General features: G+C 52.1%; 1 protein-coding gene across 2 annotated transcripts in view; it reads right to left on the reverse strand.

Moving 5' to 3' along the window:
- Positions 1-4,666: 4,666 nt before the first annotated feature.
- ACTN1 (actinin alpha 1) overlaps positions 4,667-20,244 on the reverse strand; it is a 107,036-nt gene continuing 91,458 nt past the window's right edge. Inside the window, exons 11-21 of one of the 2 annotated variants that reach the window (XM_017878615.1) lie at positions 18,908-19,055; positions 15,400-15,550; positions 14,758-14,866; positions 14,153-14,293; positions 12,859-13,041; positions 12,444-12,578; positions 10,788-10,967; positions 9,956-10,102; positions 8,983-9,063; positions 7,058-7,216; positions 4,667-5,008 (exon numbers count right to left, since the gene is read on the reverse strand). In XM_017878615.1, the coding sequence (XP_017734104.1) occupies positions 4,850-5,008; positions 7,058-7,216; positions 8,983-9,063; positions 9,956-10,102; positions 10,788-10,967; positions 12,444-12,578; positions 12,859-13,041; positions 14,153-14,293; positions 14,758-14,866; positions 15,400-15,550; positions 18,908-19,055 (1,593 nt within the window). In that variant the 3' untranslated portion in view covers positions 4,667-4,849. Of the gene's footprint in view, positions 5,009-7,057; positions 7,217-8,448; positions 8,515-8,982; positions 9,064-9,955; positions 10,103-10,787; positions 10,968-12,443; positions 12,579-12,858; positions 13,042-14,152; positions 14,294-14,757; positions 14,867-15,399; positions 15,551-18,907; positions 19,056-20,244 lie in introns of both variants that reach the window. The other variant, XM_017878616.1, reaches the window with a different exon arrangement.

A 20,244-nucleotide genomic window follows, 5' to 3' on the forward strand; every position in this document is an offset into this window, starting at 1 on the left:
CTCCCTCCCTCCCTCCCTCCCTCCCTTCCTCCCTTCAGGATGATCTCGGCTCACTGCAACCTCCATCTCCCAGGTTCAAGTGATTCTCCTGCCTCAGCCACCCAAGTAGCTGGGATTACAGGCACGCACAATCACACCCGGGTAATTTTGTATTTGTAGTAGAGGCGGGGTTTCACCATGTTGCCCAGGCTGGTCTTGAGCTTCTGGGCTCGAAAGATCTGCCCATCTCAGCCTGTCAAAGTGCTGGGATTATAGGTGTAAGCCATTGCACCCTGGCTAGCATTTCTTAAGCCAGTACTACACCATGACCACCAGCATTTTCTTTCTGGGGACCCACTATGCAAGTGTTGATACTGGAGCTTGATCTTACCAGGAGATAAGATTAATGGAAATTTTTGAGACAACAGACAGGACTCACATTCCTGTCTCAAATAGGCAGGCAATGACACTAAGTCATGACTGCTGTCTGGCCAACAGCAATTGTAAGACACCATTAATCCTAAAGTGAGATCGATTGTATGCTGTAGCTCAATATCAGATATGCTACAATGTGAATATTGATGAACTGAGACAGTTCTTATGAGACTACCTTTTGGGTTATCCTAAAGGTGATACCCAATCTAGCCCATGAGCAATGGCCCCAGCCTCATCCACTGACAGGCATCACTTTATCAGACCACGTCAGCCTGGGCCAAGTGCGTCCTGGACATCTGGAATTGGAACTAGTCTCTTGTGTCAAGAAAATGTCAACACTAGGCACCGCGGAATTGGCCTCTACCACCATGGGGAGGTGTGCACCGAAAGCTGGACTGCAGGGAGAGGAGGGAGGCTGACACACAGAGGGGCCAAGATAAGCTAGAGAGAAGGCAGGACCTCAGCCTCCCAAGGGCTTTCCAGTTCTGTGGCTGGTGCCTACCTGGAGCTGGACTGCCCTCTGGCTCCTGCATCTGAGACAACAGGAAGCCTTACAATAATTTCCCCTGTGTCTTTAAGCTGGCTAGTTGGCCCACGTCGTTGACAAAGAGCCCCACTGCACCACCTTTGCTGTGCTTGCTCAGGTCTCAACTGCATTTCAGATAGCAGCTTCTCCACCCCTTTTGGGGTTGTGAAAGCCATGACGATCAAAAAACAACTCACAAAGCAACTTCTAGAGCTACTGCTCAGATGAGGATCCTATAAGGCAGTGTTTGAGTGTCCTGTAAAGCTCAGGTCCAGCTACTGCCCATTTACCTATGTTCTGTCCCCCTAAGCTTGGCCTCATCTATAGGGGGCACTGAGGGAGGGGCAGCCTGTGACCTTAGAGATCTCCAAGTGAGGTCACTTGCCCCATTCTTGGATTAAGCCCACAGCTGTCAGCCTCAGCCCTTTGCCACTAACCAGTTGAGCTAAGCAGCCCACCCATCTCCTGCTGGGCCCAGCTATTCTGGCCTTCTGGGGCTCTCAAAGCTTGGAAGCTTCCTTCTCCCCTCTCCATGGATGGCACTTTTAGGGCTCAGGAAGTCAAGTCCAGCAGCTAAGGCAGTCTCCCAAGGGCCAGTGTTGCACACTCAGGCCTTTGAAGCTAGGGCAGTTTCTCCAGCAGGTCATGCCTATGCCAGGGGTCACTGACATCAGGAAGGCAGCCAGCTCCCCAGGGCATGAACGATGGAGCACATATTAGCTTCCTATGGTTGCTGTAACAAATTATCACAAATGAAGTGACTTAAAACAATACAAACATATTATCTCACAGTTCTGGAGAACAGAGACCCAAAATGGGTCTGTAGACCTGCATTCTATGTGGAGGCTCTCAGGGAGAATGTTTCCCTGGCTTTTCTAGCTTCCAGAGGCTGCCCACATTCATTGGTTTGTGGCCTCACATCACTCCAACCCCTGCTTCTGTTGTCACATTTCCTCTGATGCTGACACACCTGCTCCCTGAGAACCCACCCAGATAATCCAGAACAATCTCCCCACCTCAAGATTCTTAATCACATCTGCAAAGTCTTATTTGTCATATAAATTAACAATCATGGGTTCCAGGGGACATGGACATCTTGGGGGATCATTACTACAGAGCACTACTGTAGTGCACAGAGTGCCTACTACAGAGCACAGAGACTGAAGGAGGGCTTCCCTTAATGGTATTTTTCTGTAATCAGGCCTTTTTCTTTAAGAATATTTTAAACAGCATAACAAAGCACAGCTGAATTTCCCCCCCCCCTTTTACAGACAGGGTCTTGTTATGTTGTTCAGGCTGGACTCAAAACTCCTGGGCTCAAGTGATCCTCACCTCAGCCTCCCAAGTAGCTGGTACTATGGACATGTACCACCATGCCCTGCTACAGCTGCTTTTTTATACAACTCTAGGGACAATACCCATTGCCACTTATTACATGCCTACTGTGTGCCAGAGAGAGAAGGAAAGCAACATTATTGGCCCCATTTAAGGAGGTCACTTGACCAAGGTAATCCAACTGGCCGGTGGCAGGCAGACTTGAGCTCACATCTGCCTCCCTTGACAGGCACTGATGTTGAGGTTGTATTTCTTCTCTTGGCGCCCATAATGCAGATCCTAGTCTAAAGTCTTGTTTTTGTTGGAGAGCTTTGGAGCCTTAAATTCAGAGGCGCTTCACACAGCTCATGCCACCTGCAGAGGTACCAGAGAGCCTGACATAGGCCAAGGAACTGGCAAAGCCTTCAGCCTCTCCTCACCACATTAGGAAATTGAATCTGTTCTCCCTTCTAGTAACTTACTTCGCCAAATGACTAGGCTTGTTGGGCACTAACCCCATGTCCAAGGGACAAACTATGAGCTGGTCCAGTGATGGAAGAGATGGGTAGAAGCTAGGTCACACTCCTGCCACAGATTTGGTACCAGAACAGTCATTAGGGTTTTGTTAAGGAATGGACAGGCCAGAGAGAGGAGAGATGGGCCTTCATGAGGCTATCAACAAAGTCCCTACAAAAAAGTCGGAGGTAGATAAAAATGTAAGAGCTACACATCCACATAGGCAGGAAAGAGCTGTAATGAGTTCATTCCACTGACGCATGAACAATTAATTGTACCTGTCAGTTGTCAATGGGGAGAATTTCATCCACCCGATCATTTAAAGCAAGTTGGAACAGGGTACAATGAGAACTGGCCAAGGATGAAATTCAAAGGATGCCCAGGGGGCAAGTGATGTAATGGGTTGCAAAACAAAGGTCAGATAAAAGGCATGGGCTCAGGGGCCCTGGTGCCAGAGCAGACGGCGTCCTATAAAGACTATCTTTTACTCTGGAGAAGCTACAGCAGTACACACAGTATTTGGCATTCAGGGATGGGGCCTGAGATTCTGTATTTCCAATGAGCTCCCAGGTGATGCCGAACGGCTGCCATCTGTGGGTCATCTTGAATAGCAAGGGATGAGATGACTCTTAAGAGACAACTCAAGCTGTTCCCTGCAGCAAAAATAAAACAAGTCGGGGGAATGCAGATGTCACAGAGCTGTTTGATGCCGTGGAAAAATGAAGGTGGGGCTTATCATCAAGTCCTTTACGCATCCATGACTTTCTGTCCAACTCATAGGAGACTGGAGAAATTACCTTTTCCTTTTTAAAATGAAGAAACTGAAGTGTAAGACGATTGAACACAGCAGGGTCAAAAACATTAGGGGTAGATACAGGTGCCCCACGCCATCCTTGACCCCACACACACTTCCAGAAAACATCAAGCAAGGAGCAGGCAAAGAGTTGTCATAGGAGTGTGGTTGTTTTAATACCGTTCTTGCCAAGCAATATCAAAGTTGTCCATATTCTCCAAGTTTGTCCTATTTTTTATAGACAATATTAAAGTTTTTTAAGTGTGTGCTGATAAAGAGACTAGTCACACCTCTGGGGATTTAAAAATGAGAAGCCACATAAATTCTCTTCCTTAAAAAACAGCCATTTCAAAAGATTTTCTTTAATATCATAAAATATTTTCATGGACAAGTGAGCTAGCAAACACACATGCACCAATGTGCCTTTTGACAAGAGTACCCCCTACCCCGACTCCCACACCAAAGTGGACATGAGATTTGGAGAAATGAATACAGCAGATGGAACAGATAGAAGAAGAAAAAAAATCAGTAAAAAGGATGGAATATAACTTTGTGCTTGGTTATTTTCCTATGTCACAACAAAACAAGACAATTTGGTGCAAATAGTTAATCTTTCCTCTTTTTTTTCCATTTGGTGGAGAAAAAAATACTTTTTCTATAATAAAATATGTAGTTTTTTGGTTTTTAACGTAACTTTTTTTTTTCTTTTTTGCAGAAAATAATTTTGTAAACTGTCACTTCGCGGGCAGGGAGGCTCGATGCCACGTGGGCCCCAGCTCGCCCCGGTGGAGGCTGGGAGCTGAAACCAAACCTAGGCAGGAGATGGGCGACGGCGGAGGTGCAAGGCAGGGCACGGCGCACGGGACGAGGGCGGCCGGGCAGGGTGGATTAGAGGTCACTCTCGCCGTACAGTGCCGTGGAGAAGGACATGTAGTCCAGAGCACCTGGCACGGAGTCGGGGCCGGTGTAGGGGGCCATCCGCGCGATGCAGTACTCGGCCTGGTCAGGCGGCAGCTCACGGCGCAGCTCGTCCACGGTANAAAAAAATACTTTTCTATAATAAAATATGTAGTTTTTTGGTTTTAACGTAACTTTTTTTTTTCTTTTTTGCAGAAAATAATTTTGTAAACTGTCACTTCGCGGGCAGGGAGGCTCGATGCCACGTGGGCCCCAGCTCGCCCCGGTGGAGGCTGGGAGCTGAAACCAAACCTAGGCAGGAGATGGGCGACGGCGGAGGTGCAAGGCAGGGCACGGCGCACGGGACGAGGGCGGCCGGGCAGGGTGGATTAGAGGTCACTCTCGCCGTACAGTGCCGTGGAGAAGGACATGTAGTCCAGAGCACCTGGCACGGAGTCGGGGCCGGTGTAGGGGGCCATCCGCGCGATGCAGTACTCGGCCTGGTCAGGCGGCAGCTCACGGCGCAGCTCGTCCACGGTAATGTAGTTCTGCGGGGAAAGAGTGATCAAGGCGGCCGCAAAGTCCAGCAGCCGTAAAGCGGGGTGGTCCAACACAGCCGCAAAGCCCGGCTGCGTGAAGGCAGTGCGTGCCATTTGCATTATGCCTCCCTCCTGGAACTACAGGATGTATGGACATAAATATCCACACATGTACATACCGCATACACATGTATTTTTAAAACTGTCTCAGGTTTTCCACTTCAGTACCTACTTTTTAAGCCACTTTCCAATCTAATTCCATATGCCAATTACACCTATAACCATCTTCTGAATCACACTAGTCTGCAATAATTGCGTGCTGGAGCAGTATCCGCAGATACTCTGGTGGAGCGTATAGGTTCCTGGGGGGACCCCATACGCACTCAGCTGAGCTCTCTGGAGGCTTTGGACAGAGAGTCTAATTTTAATGAGCCCTCCAGCAGATTAAGAACACCATTCACGTTTGGGCATCATTGCTTCCCAAATATGGTCAGGCTATCTTAAGCTCCTTTGCAGAAATGTGGGCCTTGCCCCATACAAGCAGCTCCAGCCTGAGTATCTGCCGTCTCCCAGGTTTTGCCCATGCTAGGTCTATTTGAAAGCTGTGTCTTTTAGGAGCTTCAAGATCCAGGAGAGCTCATTTGGGGGCTCTGACCCACAAGGTAGTCCCCCTGCACCATGCCCTACCTCTGCCAGAGTGCCCTGGGAACCAGTTTGAGGGAGGGTGGAGCTGCCACTGTCAATCCCAAAGTTGGGAGACGAGGCCCCTATCTCGGCCCCAGTTTTCCTCTTCTACAAAATTAGCAACTACAACTAAATGGTTTGGGGATCCTTCCAGCTCCAAGGTGCTATGATGCAAATAAGGTTGTTCTTGTACTTAAATCAGACCTTTGGGGACTTCTTTGTAGGTTCAGCCTTTATTCCCTTGTAGACAGACATTTCAGAAATTATATTCCCTCCCTACTGGCTTTTGCTTTTGGTAACTGAATCTTTTCCGTTTAAGATGGAGTCTCACTCTGTCACCCAAACTGGAGTGCAGTGGTGTGATCTCAGCTCACCGCAACCTCCGGCTCCCAGGTTCAAGCGATTCTCAGTCCTCAGCCTCCCGAGTAGTTGGAATGACAGGTGCATGCCACCACACCCGGCTAATTTTTTGTATTTTTAGTAGAGATGGGGTTTTGCCATGTTGGCCAGGCTGGTCTTGAACTCCTGACCTCAGGTGATCCACCCACCTCGGCCTCCCAAAGGGCTGGAATTATAGGCATGAGTTACCATGCCTGGCCTGAATCTTTTCAGTTTTGAAGGAAGGATGGCATAAGGATTTACTGTGACTTTACAGAACAGAACACAGACCCTAGGCCCACATCCCACCCCCACCATTTCTTCTGGCTGCTCTGTGAGTCTTTTCTATAATATTTGAGGGATCTGTGGCTTCTATAGATCCCCTCAGGTCCCTGGGCTGGAGATGGCTGTGGTTCTGGGTGACATCCAGGTCTACCAATGACCATCTCAGAACAGTGGAGACTTGGACTGAGCCTCTGGCATCCATGGAGACAATCCCCTGCATCCCTCCACTGCCAGGTGGAGTGTTGCAGGGTACTTGGGAGACTGGGAAACCCAGAGTGGATCACTGCTCAGGGTAGAAAACACGAGAGACGTGCTTCCTTCCTGTGTCCCACAGTCCCTCTTCCTGCTCCCACTATAGTCCATGCCAATGCACAGGATGATACCAAGGGTGAAGTCCCAGGGGTTGTCAGATGGACTCCAAGAGTCCAATTACACATCCACACCACTCTACTCCCCTCTGCCACCCGTCATTTCATCCCAGCTATGGAGTCCCTCACTGGCAAGCAGTGATCCTGGGAGGGTCACTTAAACTAATCCTGTGTCCTGACACCTTAGCTGAGCCCAAGGCATTATAGAAATGAGTAGAAGTGGCAAACAAGGAGAGGCCAAAAGACCCTGGAAGAAGGGGCGGTTCCAGCTCTCACCCCTCTAGATCACAGTCCAGCCAGTGCCCGCCACCCCAGCACAATGCCCATGCCATAGAACACCCACCTTGTCCCCGGCCAGGATCTTGAAGGAAGCCATGACTTGGTCTGCTGTATCTGTGTCGGCTGTCTCGCGGGACATGAAGTCAATGAAGGCCTGGAATGTCACTACCCCCAGGCGGTTGGGGTCCACAATGCTCATGATGCGGGCAAATTCTGCTTCTCCCTGGAGGAAACAGCCAACCCCAGGCCTGTCAGCCCATGGCCTGCTGGGAATATCTCATATGGACTGAAGACCCTGGGGACTCAGATCAGCCTGTGGCTGGAAGAGGAGGGCACATCCCCCTGACCTAACCTGGGTTGTCCTAAGGGTATGATGGGGACACAACACTCAAGAGGAGAGACCCAGCTCAGGGTTTCCCATGCCCTGCAGATGCCTGGGTTCCTCTTATAGCAAATAATCATGTTGATAATAACTACAGTGATCACAACGATTAACAATGGCTGACACCTATGCAGCATGTCTTATGTGCCAAGTATTAACCTAAAAGCTTTATTTCAATTCATTTAATCCTCACTACAACCATAAAGGTAGGTATTTTATTATCTTCATCGTACAAATGAGAAATCTGAAGCCCAGACAGGCTAAGTGACTTGCCCAGGGTCACACAGCCAGGAAGCAGCAGAACGGGGATTTGAACTCGGGCAGTCTGGTTCTAGAATCTGTTCTCTCCCCACCACATTGTATTTTCTATGTGCCAGATACATGCACAGACTTAAATTCCTTCATTTAACCCTTGCAACAGTCCTGTAGGGTTCCCCCACTTCACCTGAGGCTACACGCTAATGATGGCAGGGCTGGGATTTACTCCCAGGTTCACTGCTCCTAGCCCCATGCCCATGCTCTGCACTGCACAGGGCAGCCTGTGAGCTCTTCACTTGGCACCATGGCCCAGGAGTCACCTGACTGCCCTGCTCAGAATGTCTGTGTGAGGGGGGACAGAATAGGAAGGTTGGGGAATGGGGGACAGCCTGGGACAATTCAGAGGGGCAGCAGGCCCAACCGGAGCCACCGCCAGGACAGAGGTGGAAGTCTCAATTTCCATGCTCCATGTGAGGTGACGCAGGCCAACCCCCAACCTGGGATGTCCCACACCACCAGTCCTTCCTGCCAGCCTCAGGGTCAGCCCAGCTGTCCACAGTGGGAGTGAGGAAGTACCAGAAGATGAAGTAGCACAGAGACTGAGACGAGGAGGCCAGGGCTCCTGGATACACACAGGCCGGTGGCCGGGCCGGCTTTCAGGGAGCCATCTTCCCCAAGGACATGGGCCTTGTGGCTCCTCCAGAGAGGGCAATCCCTAGCCTGAGGGCCTCCAGCCTGCCACTCCTGGGACTTGGCCGCTCCCGCCAGCTGGCTGCCTCCTCACCAGGGCAGACAGAGGGTGGGGTTTACGTTACCATGTTGTAACCCATGGAGATCAGGCAGGCGCGGAAATCATCCGTGTCCATCATGCCTGTCTTCTTCTGTGGGGGGCAGTGGTACCAAGACACAAGGAGGGTCGGGAAGGCAGGAAGAGGAAGGGCCGGCCCGGGGCCAGGAAGACAGGAACAGATGGCCAGAGCGGGGATGAGGTTTATGGTTTGGGGAATCAGGACAGGGAAAGGAATATAGGAGGAGAAGATGCAAACACACATTGGTGGCAACGTCCAAAGACAGGAGGAAGACAGAGCAGGGAGAGGCAAAAATCCACCCATGGGATGAAGAGCGGTGAGGATGGAAGACAGTGGGCACCCAGCAGGTTGCCACAAAAGACAGCAGAGGGCAGAGGGTGGACCAGTGACAGGGCAGACAGAGACAGCAGGAGAGGACGAGCCCCATGGCCCATAGGAGGGGGATAGGAGATCCAGAGAGAGAGAAGAGAAAAAGGAAAAACGCATTATTTCTCGCCCCAGACGCCACCCCTGAGCGTGCTCCATGCAGGAGGCGAGTACCTGGGGGTCGTTGCCAATATCATAACCCAAGCTGATGAGGCAGGCTTTGAACTCCTCGGGACCCAGTGTGCCGGAGTGATCCTGGGGCCGCGGTGCGCCAGGCAGCGAGCCATGCGGTGTCAGGGAGGTGGAGCCGTGAGGGGGGCATGCCCCGGGGGAAGGTGGCGTGTGTGGGGAGACACAGGGACGGGCAGGGGGGGGGAGGGTGGGGGCGGGGAGGAGGGGAAATAAAAGTGCACACGGTTAGACACACCAACGAGGCTCCAGGGGGTGCCCTCCCCCCAGCACACACAGCCCTGCTCCAGGGAGCAGGACCAGAGTGGGGTGTGATGAGCCACAAGGGTGAGAAGCTCCCCCAGAAGTGACCCAGCCCCCCCGGCTTCCCCAGGGACTTCCCCCAGGTGCCTAGAGAGCCATGAAGCAGGCAGGGGTGGTGGGCAGCACCCAAGAACATGCTCCCACGCCTTGGGACCGCCCGCAAGCCCCAGGGCACTGGGAAGGGGCAACCCACTAAAACCCGGCCTGACCCAGAGCTGGGATGGGAACCCAGGACCAAGGCCTCTGACATCCCCAGCAGAGTCCCAGAGGCCACTGAAGGTCGGGGTAGGGGTGGGGGCCAGCGAGGGCAGGAGGAGTCTCTCTTCTGCTCCTCTGTCTCCACAGCCAGGGAGCAGCAAGCCTTCACTGTGGGTGACTCTTCATGGTAGGAGAGCAAGGGTCAGGGGTCAAAGGTCCTCTTTCTACCCACAGGATGAACACTCTCTCCCAGAAAGCAGGGAAGCTTATGAGGCACCAACACAAGTTTTCCAAGGTTTCTTTTGTGGGGTGCATCGAGTCAGGGCAGGCTGATGGCAGTTTCCCCTTTCTCTCCCTCCTCACTTTCATGGCAGCCCACATCCCGGGGAAGTGCCCTCCAGGGCCCTGGGGCAGGGGGTGGGGGCTGCACTAAGAAAACACAGGGTGGGGCTCTCACCCGGTCAAAGTGGTTGAAGGAGGCCCGGAACTCATTCATCTGCTCCTGGCTGATGCCCTTGGCATCCCGGGTCAGGATCTGGTTCTCCACCTCGTTGATGGTCCTGGCAATGGTGGTGAGCAGCTGCTCCCAGCCCACACGGATGTGCTGCAGGCAGGCAAGAGGCCTGTCAGCAAAGGGGTCCCACGCCTGGGCTCCTGGCGGCCCCTATCCACCCTAATCCCCAACTATCAAAATGGCCAAAGCCATCAAACTTGGCCTTCCATGTGGCTGAGTGTCACCAGAGGGAGGGGAACCAGGACAAGCACAACCTACTAGGACAGGGACCCTAGATGATCGAGGAGGCAGGGTAGCAGCCTCTGCCTGGGAGAGCAAAGAGACCGGGACTTGCCAATGGGGGTCAGGTCAGGAAGGAGGGCAGATTTGGGGGTAGGAAAGATTGAGACAAAAAAAATGTGTGATTCCCCGAAACTCCAACCCCACAACCCCCAGCCCACACACACTTGCACAGTTAAAACAAGTAGCCATCTTACAAGCAGGTGCCTGAGCCAGTGTTTGGAGCCCGCCAGCACCCGGAACCACCAGAAGTGCTTATTCTGAACTCCACCCCAGAACTAGTGAAGCAGATTCTAGAGACGGGGCCTAGAAATATGTATTCTCAACACGCTCCTCGGGAAAGTAAAAGGTACTAAAAGTTGAAGATGTGAGGCTTCAGAGGTGAAGTGAATTTATCCTCCAACTATGACCTGTTTCCTTGGAGACTTTCCCACCCAGGAGGAAGGAAAGAAGGGCACATGGGCTTCCCGAGAGGAACAAGGCCAGCCCCACCCACCTCCATGGTGTAGTTGGTGTGCTTGTTGTCGAAGATGAGCGCCTCCTGGATGAGCTGGTGGTCGCCCTCCAGCTGATCAATCTTTGGCTTGTAGTTGACAATGCTCTTCTCATACTGCCGCAGGTGGCTGAGCTGGTCCTCCAGGGTCCCGTGCATCTCAATGGAGATCCTCCCGATCTCCTGCTCACCGGGAAAGAGGCACCTTGTCAGACCACCTCACTCTGCTCCCATAGGGTGGGGACTGGGGCCTCCAAAATCATTTGTTAAGCCTTCAAATGATTCTCAGTTCCTATCCCAGCCCTAAGGAGGCCATCACTGGTAATTAGTAAGACACTTTTAGCATGGGTGCTCCTAGGTATGGAAACAGCACCACAGAGGTATATAACAAGCCCTGTTATCACTGGATGAAATACCTACCATCTCTCAGGTACCTGTCAGCCTCAGGAAGGGAATGCAGGGTCAGTTCTAACCTAAATATTCACTCCTCTGCTTGCCATTCAAATGCCCCTTTCCCAAGTCTTGTCCATCTCAGGGACCCACTGAGCCAGGATCCTCATAGCCTCGGCAGACCTCACTCACCTCCCTCAGTGCCCATGCTCTTGCTCCTGCTATTCTGCCTCCTGGGATGCCTGCCCTGGCCCACCTGAATCCCATCCATCCCTGCAGGCCAGGCCTAATGCCTATTTATGTCTGTTATTCATCCATGTAAACAACCCTTGTTTGTGAAAGCACTTTCTGTCCACTCAATTCAATCCAGTAGCTATTTCCTGCCTGTCTACTACGGACAATGTGCTGGCAGGGGTGCGGGGGGCAACACACACAAATGTGAACTCAACATGGTCTCTGTCCTTAAGGAACTCAGAGGCCACGCTCTAGCCAAGCAGGGCCCCTTTCCTGATCTGCTAAAGCACCCCACTATCTACCCCACACAATTCAGCAAAACATTCTGTGCTCCACTGGGGTTCAGTTCTCTTTCTGGGATTGATCAATCATCTTCTTTGGCCAGGCTCATTGATCAGGAGGAGGAGGAGAGGAAGGGGAGGCCTGGTCAACAAGAGACACCAAAGGGATTAAGCCGGATCAGGTGCTCAGGAGCTGACCCTCCTATGGGACTTTCACAGGCAGCTTCTTCTTTTTTTTTTTTTTTTTTTTTTTTGCGATGGAGTCTCGCTCTGTTGCCCAGGCTGCAGTGCAATGGCACAGTCTTCGCTCACTGCAACCTCTGCCTACCGGGTTCAAGTGATTTTTCTGCCTCAGGCTCCCAAGTAGCTGGGATTACAGGCACGCATCACCACACCTGGCTGATTTTTGTATTTTTAGTAGAGACGGGGTTTCACCATGTTGGCCAGGCTGCTCTCGAACTCCTGACCTCAGGTGATCCACCTGCCTCGGCCTCCCAAAGTGCTGGGATTACAGGCGTGAGCCCATAGGCAGCTTCTTAGTGGTGTCCTCATATGTCTTTGCTCCCAAATCAGATAGTGCCAGCAGGGCTTCCTCACATAGACCCCCACAGCCTTCCACAGGAGAGCAGACCCATGGTGGGCTCAGGGCCTCAGTCCTCCATGGGTCCCACCCAGGGAGACAGGCAGCCTGGCTGGCTGGGATAGTGTGGGGAGGGGTGGGAGCCCCAGCACGGCTTCCCAGCACGGGACCCACCTCCATCTTGGTCTGGATCCAGGGCCCGATGACATTGGCCTGGGCCCCAAACTGCTTGCGTAGCCTCTCATTGTGCTGCTGTCGGGCGTGCTCCTCCGTCAGAGCTTGGTCCCTTCGAGGCACCAGCTGCCGCACCTGGGGCAAGAATAACAAGGCGACTTTGGGGACAGGTCAGCCATCCGCCCATGTGCCAGATGAGGAAATGGAGGACCCAGGAGGGGAAGGGCCGGTCAGTAACAGAACAGGAGTGAAGGTGTCAACCTGTTCTGGAAATCCAGTCATTTGACATTTGGACAAACAATGAGTGTTTACTATATGACAATTTTAAATGAAATTGATAAAAATCAATTAAAATGGACAAAAATCCCTGACTTTATGAAACTTACGATGGCTCGGCCCATGCCCTTCAACTCACGTGGTCCCATTTGCCATTGATCTCCTGAGGCGTGATGGTTGTGTAGGGGTTGGTGCCCGCCATATTGACGTGGTAGGTCTGGACAATCTTGGACACCTCGTTGTGGATGCCCAGGATAGCCAGACGCTCCTTATCAGCATCAGGGAGGGTGGCCTTGAATTGCTCATGGGCTGTGGTCAGTCCCTGGACAGAGATGGGAATATATGGGTAAGAGGAACAAAGGGAGCGCTAGAAGTGAGTGGAAGGGCCATGGAAGTTGAGTTCCACACCAGCTGGGAGACCAGGAGGCATCAATTCAAAGATTCTTGTGGCTGAGAACTGGGATGGCAGGTATGGCCACAGGAAGGAGAAGCCACAGTCATCAAAAGCAACAGTTTCATCCTTAGGGCTGGTGAAATTAACAGCAAACCCTCTGGCGTGTTCACCACCTGACAGGTCAAGGAGAAGGGCTGCTCCAGAGGCTCACTCCCCAGATGACCTCCCACAACATGGACTTCCTTAGCTCCTGGCAAAACCTTTTAAACCCAGTACTCTGCAGCTGCATGAAAGATTGAGGAAGCTGCTAACTGATGTGAAATGAGCTCCAAATAAATGTTACATTAAAAATCAAGGTTCACGGCTGAGCACAGTGACTCATGCCTGTAATCCCAGCACTTTGGAAGGCTGAAATGGGAGGATCTCTTGAAGCCAGGAGTTCGAGACCAGCCTGGGCAACAAAGAAAAACCCCCATTTCCACAAAAATAAAAATTAAAAAATTAGCCAGGCATAGTGATGTTAGCCTGTAGTCTCAGTTACTACGGAGGCTGCAGCAGGAGGATCCCTTAAGCCCAGGAGTTGGAGGCTGTAGTGAGCTATGATCCCACTACTGCACTCCAGCCTGGGTGACAGAGCGAGACCTTGTCTCTAAAAAAATAAAATAAATAAAAATCAAGATTTAGAATACGGTATATAATAAAAGCTAATTTTTGTTTTATACAAAAAGGGTGCAAAGCATGGAAACAAACATATTTGCTTGTGTGCAGAGACTGTAGTCAAATTCTTACCTTTGGGGAGAGAACTAGGGACTGGAGGATAAGGAGTCAGAGGGAGACCCTATCATACATCCTTTTAATTTTTTTTTTTTTTAGACCATGTGCATATATTATCTTGTCAAAATAAGTCAGATGCAAAGGTTTTGTGTCTATAAAATCATTGGGATGCTCTTCCTCAGGGGCAGTCCTGCAAAAGCGACCCACAGAGCGTGAGCCAAGGGCCCCAGGGGAGCCAGCCTCTGGGGAGTGGGGTGGGGCTCACCTGGATCTCCTCAATGGTGTGCACAATGAAGGTGTCCTGCAGATCCTCCATGGCCCCCTCCATCCAGTTGTTGAAGGGTGCGGCCCGCTTGGCATACTCCAAGTACAGCTGGTCAATGGTCTCCAGCAGTTTCTCGGTCCGCTGGGAGTGCCAAATAGGGTGGGCGTTAGTACAGTGATGTCCAGAATCATCCCCCACTCCTATTGAGATCCTCCTGGTGAGCCTCAGGTCTAGAAGCACTGCCTCAATCAGGCAGAAAGAACAAGCTCTTCCTGCCAGGTGTCTGAACCATCTCACATCGCAGTCACCTGGCCTGGCTCCCAGAGTCTGGTGTGTAGAATAGGAGGGTTCTCAAATGGCTGGGGTTGGGCTGTAAAGCACACTAAACTAGGAGGATGAGACAAGTGAGGGCAAGAGAGGAGGCATCGCCATGAGGGCAAAGTCCAAATCCTGTGCCAAAGTAAATCTTCCACATTTAGGCCAGGGTTGGGGGAGGTCTGGGGAACCCATAGTCTTTTAGCCCAAAGCAAAGAGAGTCAAGAAGCAGGAAGGAGCACCTCAGGGCTGCTGGATATGGGCCTAGATCTCCCTCTGGGACCCCTCACCTCCAGAGCTTCCCTTCGCTTCTGAGTTAGGGCCCCCAGATTGTCCCACTGGTCACAGATCTTTTGGCAACGGGCGTTGACACTGGGTGAGTCATAATAGTCCAGCTCACTGGGGAGGGAAGAGACAAGGAAGTCGGGGGACCCAGGTTAATTTCATGGCCCATCTCCCTCTCCCTGAGGCTGCCAGTGGGGTGGCTGGTGGTGCTGGGAAGAGCCAGGGGCACTCCCTTCAAGAGACCTTCCAGGCACTCCTTCCACCCCCTCCCCTCTTTCAGGAGACTCGCAGAGAGGAGACCAAAGAAGACCCCTTCCCCAATCATGGCTGGAGGTGACACCAGCCTTCACCCCAATGGCCAACGGCAGGGAGCCCTCAAGGCCCAACCAGAAAGCTCGGAACCAAGGCTTGGTCACCCTCTGCTCCTGTACTAGCTACAGGTGAGAACTGGTGGCCTTTAAAAGGAAGGCCGTGGTCCCGGGCTCCTTCCCCACCAGGAGAGAGATTTGTCTTCTGCGTAGACTCCCTTCCTACCTGGGCACCCACCTTTCATGGCCACACCCCCACCTCCCCCAGCAGCTGAGAAAGCCCAGCCTTGGCCCCTCACCACAGGGCGCTACAGGGTAGGGGTATCTGGGGCCACCTACTTGAGTTCCTGTGCGATGGCGGCAATCTGCTCCACACGGTCCTGGTGGGCAGCCAGGTCACTCTCGAAGGCCTCATGCTTCTTCAGCAGGGCCTTGATCTCTGAGAGGGTGGCTGTCTCATAGTCCTTCTGTCGCAGCATGGCCTCTTTGCCTGGATTGAGAGAGGGCCACACGGCTGAGCAAGAGTGAGAAGCATCTCCTTGGTCCCAACCCCCACCCCTCAGAGCCCCAGGATCTCCACTTCTGGGAGTGCTTCCCACAGAGGTGCCCATTGTGTAGGGATCTGCAGTGTACAAAAGCAGATGTGCAACTAGAACATCCAACCACGGGCGCAACGGGGAAAAGCACTGCTCTCCTCAGAGCACTTCCAAGGCCATGATAGTGTCTATGTAGGAAGGCTATGCAGAAGTCTGCGGGAATGCATAGGGCATGACACTATACACACAACAGGAAACACAACAGGAAACACAGCCATCCACACCCTCTGGTATAACCAGGAAAAAAACAACCCAAGCACCTCAGGGGCACCCTGCCTTTAGAATGTCCCCAGTTACTGTCACTGGCTGCTGGCAGCCCTGCAGGGGCCCCTTCCCTGGGTCGGTGTGTCCAGTGCACTCTGCACAGAATCCGACAATGACTAGTGCCTTCTCTGACCCTCAGACACACTGCCCTCTCTTTACAGGGCATGAGCAGGTCTTGCGTTTCTTAAATTTGTTTCCACAGGAGGAAAGCAGGAACAAGAAATGACCTCCCACAGTCATTGTTAGACGATACTCACCAGCTGCCTTGTGAAGTTGACAGGCACAGGACGGGGGCTGGCCCGGCCTCCCTCACTCACACACCCAACCCTCTGCTGCTGGGATGCTCAGCCTATCTCAAAAAATAAGGCTGGGCTGGGAGCCAAGGCTGTGTCCCCAGGCGGCATTTCTTTCCTGCCCCCTGTTCTTTCTTCTTTAAAACAGAATGGTAATATATCAAGTTTAGAAAAAATTATAGGTAAGCCTACTTATCCACTCCTATTCAGTCCTTCCTTATGTGGATATTCTGTGAACACTTTGGGCATATATAAATTATGTTTCCTGCTTTTAAAATATTTAGCAGCACATTGGTCGGGCGTGGTGGCTCACGCCTGTAATCCCAGCACTTTGGGAGGCTGAGGCGGGCAGATCACGAGGTCATCAGGAGATCGAGACCATCCTGACCAACATGGTGAAACCCCGTGTCTATTAAAAATACAAAAATTAGCTCGGCGTGGTGGCACATGCCTGTAATCCCAGCTACTTGGGAGGCTGAGGCAGGAGAATCGCTTGAATCAGGGAGTTGGAGGTTGCAGTGAGCCAAGATCGTGCCACTGCACTCCAGCCTGGTGACAGAGCGAGACTCTGTCTCAAAAAAAAAAAAATTAGCAGCACATTATTGGAATTTCTACCCTGGCTCCACAGTCTTCTCATGCAGACGTCTGCTGAAAGGCTGCATGTCCACTGCCCTAACCCTTCACTGTCCTGTGGCGTGCTGGGCCCCTCGGCTTGCCCTAGTGTGGATGTCTCCATGTTCAGGATGGATTCTTTAGACAGTCTCAAGAAATGGAATTCCCAGGTTAGAGTGTAGTAAAATTGGTAGACGTGAATACATGTAGCCAAACTGCTTTCCCCAGAGGCTGTGCCAGCATGCCAGCACTTCTCGTGCCCCTGCTGGTGGCTGGCAAGCCAACAAGGTCAATCTTTCCTCTGTACTTTGGCTGTGAGCTGGACCCAATAGAAGCAGGTGATGAATCAGTGCAATCCCCACTATCCCTCCTCCACTCTGCCCTGTCCACGCCTGGATAAATAACTCCACACACACACAGTGGAAGTAGGGGCAGCAACCTCTAACCATTGTGTGCAAAGCCCAGCATTTTACTTACAAAGGAGAACTAGACCCAACCCCCCTTAGCCAGTCAAGCACACTCCATCCCCTACACCAGGGGCCCCCACCCGCCGGGCCATAGACTGGTACCAGTCCGTGGCCTGTTATGAACTGGGCCAAACAGCAGGAGGTGAGCCAGCAGGTGGGTGAGCATTACCACCTGAGCTTCACCTCCTGTTGAGTCAGGCGCGGCATTAGATTCTCACAGGAGTTCAAACTCTATTGTGAACTGCGCATGCGAGGGATCTAGGTTGTGTGCTCCTTATGAGAATCTAATGCCTGATGATCTGAAGTAGAACAGCCATCCTGAAAGCATCTGCCTCCTCCCCACTCTGTGGAAAAACTGTCTTCCACGAAACTGGTCCCTGGTGCCAACAAGGCTGGGGACTGCTGCCCTACACCAAGCCAAGCCACTCCCAAATGGCCTTGGGGTATGGTTCTTCCTTCTTATCTCCAACCTAAGGTCTGAGGAGTACAAAACAGGGCTGAATGGGGGAGTCTTAGGGCACTGAGCTCCGCCGGCCAATGGGTCTGCCCCAGACTCCAGCTGAAATGGCCGGAGAGGCCCCAGCAGATGGGCAGCCTGTTCCCTACCTCTAGCCGTGGTCCAGGTTCTGGGGAAACACTATCCTGGGTATGAGCCTCTCTCTTCAGAGTTCACCTTAGCTGCCAATAAGCAGACACCAGACACGTCCCCAAGAGCCTCAAGGTTGGAGTAACAGGGACACACATGTGCTAAGGCAAAGGCCAGTTCATTGTCATTGGAGGCCAGGAAATACAGGAAAAAGAACTGAACAGGTGAAAACCATGAACATGAAATGTACTATAATACTGAAGCCTCACAACAACCCTATGAGGAGGCTGAATTAGGTTGAATGGGGTCCCCCATAAAACTCATGTCAACCTAGAACCTCAAGATGGAACCTTATTTGGAAATAGGGTCTTTGCAGACACAATTCCTTAAGATGACATTATACGGCTGGGTGCAGTGGCTCACACCTGTAATCCCAACACTTCAGGAGGCAGAAGCAGGTGGATCATCTGAGATCAGGAGTTCAAAACCAGCCTGACCAACATGGTGAAACTAAAAATACAAAAATTAGCTGGGCATGGTGGCGGGCACCTGTAGTCCCAGCTACTAGGGAGGCTGGGGCAGGAGAATCGCTTGAACCCAGGAAGCAGAGGTTGCGGTGAGCCGAGATTCCGCCATTGCACTCAATCCCGGGCAACAAGAGCAAAATTCCGTCTTAAAAAATCCCCCCAAAAAACAAAAAACCAAAGTGAACACTCAGGTGCTAGAGCATTTGACTGCAAGGTGAACATTCACACAGCACTGCACTATGCAGGAACTCCCCTCAGAACTTCGTTATGTATTAACTGATTCAATTCTTATAAGCCTGTGAGGTTGGTACTATTATTATCCCCACTTTACAGATGAGGAAGCTGAGGCAACCAGAAGGCTAATGAACTTGCCTAATGCCATGGAACTAGTAAGAGACCAAATGAAACAAACGAAAAGCAAAGAATAGTGTAGTGGCTGCCGGCTGGGCTGGAGAGTAGGAAAGTGAAGCCCTGGGGAGGCAGGAGGCTGGGTTGGCCTCACCGTCAGTCCAGGCCTCGTGGATGGAGGCCTTCTGCCGGAACTTCTCTGCCAGGTGGTCCAGCCGCTCCAGCCTCCGGATCTCATTCAGCAACCACTCCTCATAGCCCTTCTCCACCTGCTCCAGGCAGCCCCAGGCATTGTTGATGTCCTGTGGGGATGGGAGGTACAGGGTCAGGATCTGCCTTGGGCCTAGGCTTAAGGTCCCCTGGCCCCCTAGATCCCTGAAGGTGCCCCATGCCTTCCAGGAAGAGCCTCTTCCCTATCTCTGCCCCATATCCACCCCAACCAGGCTGCCCCACCTTACCTCCCATCTCGCAGTGGTATTTTCTGGGCTCCCAGAAGCCAGGCCTCCTGGGCAAGGCATGGGACCTGCGTCTACATTGGTCACCCAGCTATGGGACTTTGAGAATAGAGTCCTATGGGGAAACGGCCCCGGGCTCTCCCTGACTAGGACTGGTTTCCCACAGGACTCTATCCAATCACAGGAACCACACATGTGCTAAGGCAAAGGGCCCCCCCAGGTAAACAGACCAACAATGAATGAGGCAAGCAGGCACTGGAGCTGCCCAGCCTCCTCACGGTCCTGGATCCATTCATGGACTCAGGCCTCTGGGCAGTAGCCTGGGGCCTGGGGCCTACAGAGACCCCGGCCTGGGTGAGCCGGCCAGAATTCTGGGAGGACAGATGCCGAGTGCAAACCCACACGCCCCTTCAGACAGGGCCATGCCTCTAGTTTGTGCAAGGGTACCCAGCTGGGCAGTCGCTGGGGTTGCACCCTGCAAGCCACCCTCCCCATCACATGTCCCCAGGCCAAGCTACATCTGTCCCCCAGAAAGGGTACTCTGTCTAATTCTCATAGAGCATCCTTAGGCTAGCATTGGCTCTGGCCACCTAAAAGCTACTGATTCAGCCTTGGAGCCCCAAAATGACGGCAACTTTCCAAACTGCAGACACACTTGCAATGTATTCTCCCTCCACCACCCCCTGGGTTGCTCTCCCCACAATGCTGTCTGCCTTTCACCCTCCCCTTCTAGACCTGTCGTGTGCCTGGGACGCTCCTATTACTTTTCGCTTAAGGACAAAAAGCTCCGTCACGGCAAATTTCTTACATTTTCTTCTGGGTGTTCCTCTGGCTTAGACAATTTTTCCCTAAGTTGTGGGGACAGTGTCAAGGGGATGAATAACAAAATACCCTAAAAGAAGAGTATTTTATGACATGGAAAGCTGGTCAGAATATAATCTAAGATTGGAGTTTTTTGGTTTTTTTTAAAAGCAGCTTATTATATAAAACATGCTTTAGTTATCTGTCAGTGGACACTTGAGTACAAAATGGGGAA

Source organism: Rhinopithecus bieti, unplaced genomic scaffold, assembly GCF_001698545.2.
Source record: "Rhinopithecus bieti isolate Rb0 unplaced genomic scaffold, ASM169854v2 scaffold_11252, whole genome shotgun sequence".
Taxonomy (NCBI): Eukaryota; Metazoa; Chordata; class Mammalia; order Primates; family Cercopithecidae; genus Rhinopithecus; species Rhinopithecus bieti.